General features: G+C 43.4%; 1 protein-coding gene across 4 annotated transcripts in view; it reads left to right on the forward strand.

Annotated features, from left to right (window-relative positions):
- Positions 1–889: 889 nt before the first annotated feature.
- The window catches only part of Grhl1 (grainyhead like transcription factor 1), a 48,315-nt gene continuing 36,951 nt past the window's right edge, over positions 890–12,253 (forward strand). Inside the window, exons 1-6 of one of the 4 annotated variants that reach the window (XM_046441244.2) lie at positions 891–1,073; positions 4,293–4,479; positions 6,734–6,804; positions 8,835–9,225; positions 10,197–10,273; positions 12,088–12,244. In XM_046441244.2, the coding sequence (XP_046297200.1) occupies positions 1,054–1,073; positions 4,293–4,479; positions 6,734–6,804; positions 8,835–9,225; positions 10,197–10,273; positions 12,088–12,244 (903 nt within the window). In that variant the 5' untranslated portion in view covers positions 891–1,053. Of the gene's footprint in view, positions 1,074–1,426; positions 1,558–4,292; positions 4,480–6,733; positions 6,805–8,834; positions 9,226–10,196; positions 10,274–12,087; positions 12,245–12,253 lie in introns of those variants that run through there. The other 3 variants (XM_046441245.2, XM_058578358.1, XM_046441246.2) reach the window with 3 other exon arrangements.

The raw sequence follows: 12,253 nt of genomic DNA on the forward strand, positions 1-12,253 counted from the left end.
GCGGGAAGGTGCAGGAGTGCGTGTACTGCAGGAGTGCATGTACTGAGCCCCAGGAAGGAGCGCTGAGGAGGGAGCGCTGGGGGAGGTTGAAGCCCAGATGTGGATCTGAGAGGGTCAAGCGAAGTAGAGATGAGAAACTGGAGGCTGATGGGGACGCAGGAGGGGGAGGGTGGGCGCTTGGGAAGGAGGCTCAAGTAAGGCTCCCATGACCACTCCACAGGGACCCACGTTGCCACTCACTGGCAGACAATGTGAAACAATGGTTAGGTTAGCAGATTTCCAATGACTGTCACAGAATGGTCAATATGAGATGGATGAGTCGGGCACTCTAAAACTGGACCCCTGCGGTGGGCAAAGAGAGGAAGAGAAATTTCGAAGATATTTCTTAAGAAATTCAGGAAGGGCCCGGATGCGAGAACTGGGAGATAAAAAGGGCCCGAGGAAGGCGGCGATGCCCTTGCCAGGCAAGTGCAGTGCCACCGCGGGGCACCGCAGACGGGAAGAGCGGAGGGCGTGGGCGAGTGGGCGAGGAAGGGGGCGGCTCCGGCCGCCAGGCCGATCTCGGAGGGTTGGAAAGGACTGCGGGGCGGGTGGGCACAGCAGAGCTCTCTGGGTGAGCACGCGGAGGTCTGCCGAGGGCTGCAGGTGCGCGCCGAAGCTGCGGGGAGCCGGCGCCAGCCTGGGCGGGCGCCGACGGCCGAGAGCGGGTCGCGCCACCCTAAGCCCAGAGCACGGAGCCCCGCCCCCGCCGCTCCGTCCTGTGGGCCCCGCCCCCGCGACCTGCCCATCGGCCAATCAGGCAGCGCGGCTGGCCTCCCGGCCCCCGAGGCCCCACCCCCTACCGGAGCGCCGCCAGCCAATGGGCGGCCGAGCCCCGCGCCCAGTGCGCGCAGCCCGCGCGGAGCCGGCTCAGAGCGAGAAAAGCGAACCCAACCCGTCGGGGCCGCCGCTCCGGACCCGCCAGCCGCCGCTGCCGCCTCCTCCCCCCGGATCGGGTGTACTGTCCCAACCCGAAAGTCCAGTTCTGCGGCCCGGCAGCGGCGAGCGAGCGCGATGACACAGGAGTACGACAAGTGAGTGAGGCGGGAGTCCGGCCGCCGCGGGGCGCCGGGCCGAGGGGCCGCCGCCTGCTCCCTCCGGGCCCGCCGGCCGCACCTGCCGCGAGCGAGCCCGGCGCCGGCCCCGGGAGCCGGCGAGGCGCGGCGAGGCCGGCGGGCGGGGGCGGCGGGCCCGGCCCCCGCACCCCTGCGCGCCCCTTTGTTCGGCCGAGCTTCGGAGGAGACCCCTTCCCGGGGAAACCCGACACCGGCCGCGGCCTCGCTCCCCCGGAAGCGCGCGGGGAACACCCGCGACCCGCCGGCCCGTGGCGCAGACCCCGCGCGCCCCGGGACCGCTGCCTAGGTGGTCTGTGGATCTCTGCGCGACGCTCCGCGCGGCGGGCCAGGTAGACCCCCGGGAATCGCTGTCCTGTCGTCTGCAGACTTGTTAGAGCTCCCCGAGGGAAATTCAGGGGAAGGTTGAAGGGCCCGGTGGCATTTTCTCTTCCCTGCTGGCCGAGTGAGTGAGAAAACGGCTGTGGGTGTTCTTTACCACTTGCATCATTGATAGTAATTACAGATTACTGTGTTCTTAATGCCCGGGAATATCAAGAGGGTGAAACTGAAATCAGAGTGATAAGCTGATTGATATGCCGTGTAGAGTTTGTGATTTAGGTATGAGGGGGTACTGTAAGATGTGAGGATGGGAGACATTAGGGGATCTGGGGTGAGGGATAGTTCTAAATTTTATTTGCAAAGTTTCTGTAATTATAAACTTGTTACAAAAAAATCTTTAAACAAAGTTTTTAAAGGAAATAATAGCAAGCCAGTCAGTCTATTTCAGATCAGTAAATCCAGGGCAGGTAGTTTTCTAATTACTTGTTAAGGATCGTTTTCGGTGTGCTCCTTTTTTGGATGAAGAGATTAAGTATCATGTATAAAGCATCTAAAAGAAATTGATCTTATAGAGTGTGTAGTTAAGGGGCTGGGGTTGTAGCTTAGTGGTAGAGTGTTTGCCTATCACACATGAGGCACTGGTTTCCAAACTCAGCTCTGCATATAAATAAAATAAAGGTCCTTTGACAACTAAGAAAGTATTTAAAAAAAAAAAAAAGAATATTCAGTTAAGTTATTGCTTGAACTATATTTCAGAAGCCTGAGAGGAAGAGTTTAAGGCTTTCCTGAAAACTAAGGAGTCTTAAGGGCCTAACCACCGCTTGATGGTGGAGAAGAACAGACTAAGAAAGGCAACTGCTTTTGTGTTTATTTCTTGGCTTACAGTTCAGATAAGACAAAATTTCCAAAGCTAACATTGTGGCCTTAGGCACACTTTGGGAATATAAAACACCTTCAGGGTGATAAGAGACATAAAGCCATTTGAAAAATATTTTCTGGTGCTTGTACAAATTTGGGTTGGGGGTGGGAGAAGAGAAGCTGAAAAACTAGCATTACAGGAATTGAATGAGCCAAGTGCTGTCATAGTCTTCTGGAAGTAGCTATTAGGCTATTAATAATAGCTGAGAAGCACACCAGGCGGTCTCCCTAAGGTACCACTGGTTCAGTACCTGCTACACTCTGGATCTGATGGCTTAGGGAGTGCCACTCTGTGTACTTCTTTATTTCCTTGAGATTTGTGAGAACAGTCTTCTCCATTTTCAAACAAACTGTCTACTCTGAACAACTCTTGGTGTTTGTTCTGTGTTAGAATAGTACACCACCTCCAGACTTAATCTTACAACACAAACGCCTAGGATTGTATCCCAGGTGTGAGTAATGATGTGGGCTCTGAAATAGCACTTCATTCTGACCGAGGGTAATGTAAGTTGCTGGTTTTTTCTTTCTCCTTCCAGTGATGTTCTCCTTTTTCCAAATCTATATGTTTTTAAAGGGCCTGGGTTTCTGCCAAACACTGACCTTTGTTGATTACTTGAAAAGATAATCTTTCTACATTCACTTTTAGAACAGGTAGGTCACCTTAGCCCCTTTACATATTTCATTTGTGTGTTGCAATGAGAACTGATTGTTAATTTACTTGTCAGAATAGTGATAATTCAGAGTTCCAAACATTTACAATTTATTTTTTTTCCTAAAAAAAATGTGCTTCATTTGCTAGAGTAATTGTTCCATATTCCCTCTTTATTGACTTATTAAATAGTACCCACTGAACAGTTGTTGAGACTGTTTACATTTCAAGTTTTTGGGATCAGTAATGTTTGCTTTAATCTTTTAAATTAAATCTTCTATAAGGCTTCACTAAAATCATGATTGTTTTTTCTGAAATTTTCCCACCACACTACACTGTTAACATGGAACAATTCTTTCCCAGAGTGAAAAACCAGTAAAGATTTTATTTATTGGGGGTGGGGTTTGAACCCATGCCCTCAAACATGCTAGGCACACATTTTACTGCTGAGCTACACCCCCTTTAGCCTCTAAAAACTAGTAAAGGTTTTGTTGTCATTGTTGCAGAGTTGGAATGGAACCCAGCGCCTGTACGTGCCATGCAAGAGCTACTCTGCTGCCCCAGCCCACTTGGAAAGCCTTTTAGAAATAGATTTCCCCATCTTCTAAAAAAAAAAATTTCTTTTTGTTTAGTGGCTTCATTTATTGTAGTTTCTTAAGTGTTTATCTCTAAGATAAACAGTTAACTCCCATGCCAGAAAATTATGCCTCTTTATTGATTTACAGTCCCCTTTGGTCACATTCCATGTTCAGTCTGCTGGTAATCAGTAGAATATTTTAACTTTCTCATATACCCCCAAGGATTACATGAAGTATCCTCCTTTCATTCTCCCCCTCCCTTACCCCTGTTTTTCGGAAAGAGATGTTTTTTAAGGCATGGCATCCGCAGGAGAAAGGGAAGCAACATGTAGGTGCATGATGCACCCAGACGTGCTTGGGAAGAGGCGCAGTCCTGATGGTGTGTGTTCCCAGAGAGGGGATGTTCTTTTTGCCCGTGTCCTTGTTCTACTTATGTAGAATATCGGTATAGCTTGGTGTTTTGGGAGGGAGTTTTTTTCCCCCTAACTGCAGGTTCCCTGGCTGCCTCCGTACCCTATATCTTCCTGAGGGACCCACTGGTCTGCATTAAGTGGTTTGCCTTCTGATCTTGTCTTAATTTGACTTAGCGGATCACAGATGAAACAATCAGGAATGTCAAGGAATTGGCTGTTTGGTTTTTAAAAGTTGGTTTGTGTGATGCCTTGAGGAGAAGAATATGATTTTTTTTTTTTTTAATTTTTAATTTCTCTGAAGCAAACGGCCAGTGTTGGTTCTTCAGAATGAAGCACTTTATCCCCAGCGGCGCTCCTATACCAGTGAGGATGAAGCCTGGAAGTCTTTCCTGGAAAACCCGCTCACTGCGGCAACCAAAGCCATGATGAGCATCAATGGAGACGAGGACAGTGCGGCAGCGCTGGGCTTGCTCTATGACTACTACAAGGTAGGCTGCTGCGCTTTAAAGCCCTTGCCACAGTCTCAGAGGCACTTGATTCAGCAGCATATAAAACAGCCATTTGCTGGTGGAGTGTGGGGCTGGTTGCTTCTGTAGTGACTGTAAATAGTTTAATGAGTACTTTGACTTACCCTGGTTCAAAGCTGAACATCCACAATCATAGACTCAAAGGGCTGTTTTTAGAACGTGTGAAGTAGCCAGCTATTCTGCTCTCTTTGTAAGGGGGTGCTCCCATAAAAGCAGATGGCAGATGTGTCTCACTGGGTCGAGCATCGTACCAAAGAGGGTTCTCAGTGCCACTAGAAGAGGGGCAATGCTAATGCACTGTGCTCTTGCCTCTCTTCCTCTCTGGTCAGGGTGCTTGCCTTTTTCTGTAAATGTTATTATGGAGCCTTTTGATTCAGTTTGATTATAGGATTCATGGGGGGGGGACACAGTTTTTACTCTGGGAGCCTCTAGTTTTAAGATCGGGACATATTTTGTTGCTTGTTTCTAGAGATTTAAATTAGTGTTAAATGGAATGTATAATTCATATGGATTTCTACATGGTTTTCCTTCTCTGGAAAGGACACCACTGTCTGTCTCCTTATCTTTATTGTTGTCCTACTAATGCAGCTCCCACTCACTGATGACCTGTTAATGCTGGCCATGTTACCAGTGTGCATGTGTTGCTTCTCACTCTCGGGTCCTGCAGGTGGGGCTTCCGTACTGGTCTGGGCCAGTTGAAGAGTCCTCAGCACAGCCTGCTTTCTGCTCAGGGATTTGAATCTTCTTAGTTCCCCTTGCCTTTCTTCTTTCCGACCAAAGCACAGGGCGTGACAGACATCTAGGGAGGCTGGCAATGTTGTAATTCTCTTCTTGACAGTGGTTACATAGATTTGTTTACTCTGTGATAATTCAACTGGCTTTATACTGATAATTTATGTACTGTTGTTCTCTGTAGATACTATATATAAATAAAAATTTACTTAAAATTAAAAAAAAGAGTTTAGGACACAGTTTAAAGGGTATACTAAGTCAAAGTACATCTTGCTATGTGAACTTTGTCTCATTGCCACGTGTGTCTTATGTACAGTCATTGTGCTGTTACCACTGCTGTGTGTGTGTGTGTGTGTGTATGCACACGCATGTGGTTCTGGGAATCGAACTCAAAGCCACACATGCAAGGCAAGTACTCTTTGTAGAGCCACATCCTCAGCCCTAAGAAGTGTCCTAATGACAGGGTCTCCTTACAGGTACGTGCGGGCATATATGTATGTATATGTGTGTATATTACAGTCTATATTTTACCATCTTTTTGTTGTGGGGACTTTCAGGCCTACAAATAATAAAATCATCAAATCCTGAATATATTTACCTAGGTTCACCAGTCACTTGCTTTTCTGTTATATTCTGACTCTGTGTTCTATTCTGTATATAAGAAAAACAAAGAAGAAGAAAAAAGCAAAGAAGATAATTGGATTACCAAAATTAGGGTGGGAACTGAACAAAATATTTAATTGTTTCCTGGTATAAGGTCATGTGTCCAATTTGTAGTGTTTGGTGAATTGCAGTGAAGATTTTGGTCTTTGAATATGAGCAGGAACTTGTATAATAACTAAAGATGCTAAAAGGTGTAGCCATGAGGGTTCCTTTGAAGTAGAAATTATTATGTATCTGATCCTATGGCTTATTGATTCAATCTGTATAAAAATTTTACTAAGATATTAATTATGAAACTACATTTTTAACTGAAACTTTTGAGAATGGGAGAAATTCAATAGTTTAGTGCCAGAAAGACTAATGTAGTAACGTTAGTTCTAATGGTTTAAATCATGAAAGTATTTTACATCTCAGGAGTAAAGAACTTCTCATATCTGTCCTAATATTAATTGTAACAATTTCTTACTGGTAATTATTCATCAGAGTCTTTGTGATAAAATGTGAAATTATTTTCTTTTTTTTTTTCCTTGATGCTGTGGATTGGACCCAGGGCCTCACATAGGCCAGGCAAGATATCTACCACTGAGCCACATCCCCAACCCTAATAATTGCTTTTTACCCATCAAAATGGGGGCCTGTAGTAAACTCCTTGAGGCCAGAAGCTGCCTTGTTCATTGTGTCCCCAGAGCCTGCTGCCTGATAGGCTGTCAGGGGACAAGTGAATGACTGAGTTTGGTGAAAACTGAAAGGCTCTTTCTTTGGGTGAACCATCTTCACTGGGTGAGGTCTGATTTTTTTCTCATGTGTGTTAATGTTTAAGGTTCCAAGAGAGAGACGATCATCAACAGCGAAGCCAGAAGTTGAGCATGCGGAGCCAGATCACAGCAAAAGGTGATATTTAATATTGAACAGTCCACTCAAAAGATGCCACATTTCTGTAAAAATAAAATGGGAATTTGTTTAAATGAATAAACACTAGAGAAAGAGATGGGTAAATTTACCTGTGTTGCTCTGTGAAGTTTCTTTAGACAGTTGCCTTTTCTAGAAAATGAAAGTGTTAACTTTTTGCTCCTCTAAAGGGATATTTTCAGTGATAATTTATAAGTGTTTGCTTATTTGCTTTGAGGCCCTCTTAAGGAGGGTGTGGCAAGACTGGGGGGTCTTTAAAAAAATTAACTACCACTGTCTGTTGAATAACTGCCTGAGTTAAACTCAATAAAATAAAGTAAATGGTATCCAGACTCCTTTTAAAAATATTTTTGAAGTATTTTAGCTTAAAATTTCCAGAAAATTAAGGTTTAAATTTATGGGCATGAGAAGCTTTTTAAAAAAGACCTATTAAATGCCCTCATGTTTTATTAGTTATAAAGAATAAAACATTTAAAGAATGAGTGCTCACTTAGAATCCTGCTGTCCTGATGATTATTTATTTATTTTGGCATATGCACACACTAGATGTGGCTGTGGTTGTAGTCATAGATAGCATTTGGTAGTATGCTTTATTCTGCCTGGTTCTTTCATAAATACTTTCCATTTTGCTGTTTTAGTCTTCACACTTATCCTTTGGAGAAGTGCTTGTTTATGGCTTTTATTGTTTATTATGCACATTTTCAATCAAAATAGGAGAAGAATAGAATAAACCCACTTGTATTTATTACTACCTTCAGCAATTATCAATACAAATTCTTTGATTTAAGCTGCTCCTCCCCATGAACTTTCAAATTTATTAAATTTTAATTTTTTTTTAATTTTTGCTGGAATATTTTGAAGCAAATAAAAAATATCCTTGCACATCTGTGACTAGTTTTTCATCATAACAAGCTGTAGTGAAAAACTTTCTATATTGTTCCTCATGCCCTTTGTCTCTTTCTTTGAGACAAATTCCTATGAGAGAATTTGTGGTTCAGGGTTTGAACAGTTTTATTGATCTTGAAAGGCATAAAATTGCCAACTTGCTTTTTTCCTTAGTTTTCAGGATGTTTTAAAAATGCTTTCATCTCACCCACTAGGAATCATCAACTATTGCCCAGGATATTTATTAAAGCAAAATTAATTTTATGCAAAACATCCCACTGGTGCAGTTTGATACTAGCTTTTCTTTTGGTGAAAGAGAAAACAAGATGGCATCAGTATTGGGAAAGGCAGGGATTGAGCAATGCTAGGTTGCTCTTCTTGAGCATCTGTGGGCAGGTGCTATTCCGTGTACTTTAGGGGACATCTTATTCTATCCTTGGCCACTGTAAGAGGATAGACTCTGTTGTTATCCCCATTTCACAGATGAAGATGTTACTGAGTCGTGAAGTAACTTGTCCAGGATGACACAGAATTCGAACCCAGGCAGTCTGACTCAACTAATGGGATGCACTTACAGCTTCAGGCTTATAGTAAAATATAAGAACTTTATTAAGGTTTTTGAAAATAAAGCATAGAAGAAGAAAGCTGTGAGTTGTCAGTATTTCAAATGAAACGATGCTTTTGGATTTAACTTGGACTAGAACTATGAAGAACTTTTTCCTTCTCTAGTAATGTTGATGGTGCCATTTTCTGTTTAGTTGATCTCTATCAAGTGTATTATTACTGCATGGGACTTAAATTATTATTATTTTTTAAATGTTTATTTTTTAGTTGTAGTTGGACACAATACCTGTGTTTTATTTATTTTTATGTGGTACTGAGGATTGAACCCAGGGCCTTGCATGTGCCAGGTGAGCATTCTACTGCTGAGCCACAACCCCAGCCTGGGACTTAAATTATTTAGGGAGTGGGGATATGACTCGGTGGTGGAGCAGTTATCTAGCGTGCATGAAGCCCAGGCTCCATCCCCAGCATCACAAAAAATAAAAGAAGAAAAAAGAAAGAAAAAGTCAAGAACTATATCAGTGCTGAGATTGAAAACACAGATTTTTTTTCCTTTCTTAAAGAAATAACATACCAAACGTAACAGATCAGCCTCTCATTTCTGCTGGAGAAAACAGAGTGCAAGTACTGAAAAATGTGCCCTTTAACATCGTCCTTCCCCATGGCAACCAACTGGGCATTGATAAGAGAGGCCATCTGACAGCTCCTGATACAACAGTCACTGTCTCCATAGCAACAATGCCTACCCACTCTATCAAGACCGAAATCCAGCCTCATGGCTTTGCGGTGGGGATCCCCCCAGCTGGGTATCATCCTGAGCCCACCGAGCGTGTGGTGATTTTCGACCGGAATCTCAACACTGACCAGTTCAGCTCTGGGGCTCAGCCCCCCAATGCTCAGCGGCGGACCCCAGACTCCACCTTCTCTGAGACCTTCAAGGAGGGTGTTCAGGAGGTACAGGAAACAAAAACATCTTCCTAACACGGCTGTGTGTTTGTATAAGTATTGGGTTCCACCTTTTCCTTGTTATGTAAGCTTGAAACTCAGCCGAAAATGAATGGATTAGGAATAAAAGATTTTTTTTTTTTTTTTTTTTTTTTAGCAGAAAAGGCCCATGGGTATAATTTGTAAGCTAAACCTATAAATCCAGAAATTATTATCAAGGGCACATGGCTAATCTTACCAGCAGCTGAGTTAACAATTATGATTACAACTAAGTGGTTTTGCTGGAGGGAGAGAGAAAGGAACCCAGTGCATAATTGTCCCTCGACCACAGTTGTTCGCATACTCTGTTTTCAGCTTTTATCATAGACCCAAGCAGGATCCCTGCAACTGTCCTTAATGTGAATGATTTATCAAGTGTTTGCTGAGTGTTTCTTGGTTGATAGTACAGCCAAGGAGGTAGGCAGGTTACAAATGCATCGTGTGAAACTTACAAATTAATCCCAGAGAGTTGTGAGGTTCATGATCATGCACATCTCACTCACGTTAAAGGGATGTGAAATGATTTTTAGTGTCCCAGTGGGGAAAACGGCATCTACCTCTGCCTGTGGGTTAGGGGCAGAATATAGCCTTTCCCAAGAAGGCACCAAACTCATCTAGCTGGGGTGCAAATTGAGCTCTTAGAGCTCGCGACATTTTGGCTGCAGATACTAGAGTTCAACAGAATTGGGATGCGTGGGAAGGAAAAGGGGGATAATGGAATCAAGTAATTTACTTGAGTGGTATATAAAAGCGGATTTTAAAAATATTTTTCTTTTTTAAATTTAAAGTTGTTTTTTTTAATAGATTTATGGCTTTTACTTTAAAATGAATGTTGAACAGGTAGTGGGTTTCTGTGAGCCACACACTGTGTGCTGTACCAGACCTTCGCCTTAGTCACCGTAACAGTTCCATGGTTGTGGCTTATTACATTGATATTTCAGGTTTTCTTCCCCTCGGATCTCAGTCTGCGGATGCCTGGCATGAATTCAGAGGACTATGTGTTTGACAGTGTTTCTGGGTAATAGTTGTCTTTTAATTTGGTTTTTAATTTTCAGCATTTATGATCTCTTCCCTTTCTGTTACCTTCATACTGACAAATCAGAGGTGGCTTTGGCGGGCTTTCTCCTTCATCTGACTCTGCCGACTGTGGCCTTATCTTGGGTAGAGGACATTTGATTGGGGACTCTTGAAACTGTTTCCAGTTTCCTCAGCTCCTGGTGTTGGTGCTTTGGCTTCTTTCTGTGATGTGGTAGGAGGGAACCTGAAAGGAGAAGTGGGGGTCACCCTAAATCAGTGAGGCCCTTCTGTTTCCAGAAATGTATAATTAGCCAAGAATTTAGGAGAAACATCAAGTGGACAAAGGCCTTCATTTTTTTTTTTTAATCAGCCTTGCTAATGATACAATAATTAAAGGCAACTTTTTTCTGACCTGCTTTTTTTTTTTTTTTTTTTTTTGTTACTCAGTGGTTAAGGGATACCTAACCACTGAGTCTGAGTCATGTCCCCTGGCCTTTTTCTTTTTGTTTTTTATTTGGAGACAGGATCTAAGTTGCTCGAGGCCTTGCTAAATTGCTGAGGCTGGACTTGAACTTGTGATCTTCCTGCCTCTCTGGAGTCCCTGGGATTACAGTCATTCATCACCGCACCCAGCTCTAATTTGACTTCTTTTTAGCCTCACAGAATTGCATCCCAGTCTGGGAATAGGAGTATTTCCAAGTTATTTAGGAACATACCTTCAGGATTTTTTGTTGTTGTTGGAGTCTAGGATTTCCTTTTATTATTTTATGAGGGTTTTTTAAAAAACATGTTTTGTAATTTTTTTTAAAAGAGAACTTTTTAATATTTAGTTTTTAGTTTTCAGTGGACACAACATCTTTTATTTTTATGTGGCGCTAAGGATCGAACCCAGCGCCCCGTGCATGCCAGGCGAGTGCGCTACCGCTTGAGCCACATCCCCAGCCCCATATGTTTTGTAATTTTAAAAAATAGTTTTTTAAAGTGTAGGGTTTTAAGAGAATTGAGACTTCCCTTATAGACCTGCCTCAAAGTGTAGGTGTCACAAACTCAGATGCCTTTAGGGTTTGGGATAGAGGTCTTCAACTGTTATAATGGGTCAGATAGTAAATACTGGGGCTTCGTGGGCCATACAGCCTCCATGGTTTTGTGACTACCCAGTTCTGCCCTTGTAGTGCAGAAGCGGCTGCAGATATAAACAAATGATATGGCTGAATTCTAATAAAGCTTTATTTACAAAGATAGATATAATTTGCCAACCTCTGGCCTAGGAAGGTTATTAAGGGGCATTTCTGAAGGGTGGTGTAAAGTGATAGGAAACATAGAGAATGTGGGGTGTCTCCTTAGACATGTTTTATGTTACAGGTAGAAACAACAACAAAGTGCAGGGCAGTGAGGTCACATTGGTTGCAGGGATTTCCAGCTGCCTCTTTGCAACCTTTGCTGGAAAAACACCACATTGGCAGTGTGTCCTGTGAGGGTTCCTGCCCGGGGCCTTTTACTTACTGCTACCTCTCCTAGACTCAGCCTCCAGATGTTTGGTTATTAATGTCACATCATAGAACTTCTAGTAAGCTTTTTATAGTTCTCCATCTGACAGCACTGAGAATTTCTGGTCTCTGACTACTTGTGTTTTAAGATTCTGTTGATCATAGAAAGGTAGCAAATGCTCCTTAGATGTGATATGGTCATCTGTTGGATGTTTGGTGGTGGTCTGCTGTCTCAGTACACCCACACTGAAGCATTTCAGCATGTACTAAAGCATACAGGAAGCTTCCAAGGGACTGAATTACAGATCTGTGACTTTTTGTTCTTTAGGAACAACTTTGAGTATACCCTCGAAGCTTCAAAATCACTTCGGCAGAAGCCAGGAGACAGCACTATGACATACCTGAACAAGGGCCAGTTCTATCCTGTCACCTTGAAGGAGGTGAGCAGCAGTGAAGGGATCCACCACCCCATCAGCAAAGTTCGAGTAAGTTTT

The sequence above is a fragment of the Marmota monax genome, unplaced genomic scaffold (assembly GCF_021218885.2).
Source record: "Marmota monax isolate L192 unplaced genomic scaffold, Marmota_monax_Labrador192_F-V1.1 WCK01_AAM20220418_F8-fsc00010, whole genome shotgun sequence".
Taxonomy (NCBI): domain Eukaryota; kingdom Metazoa; phylum Chordata; class Mammalia; order Rodentia; family Sciuridae; genus Marmota; species Marmota monax.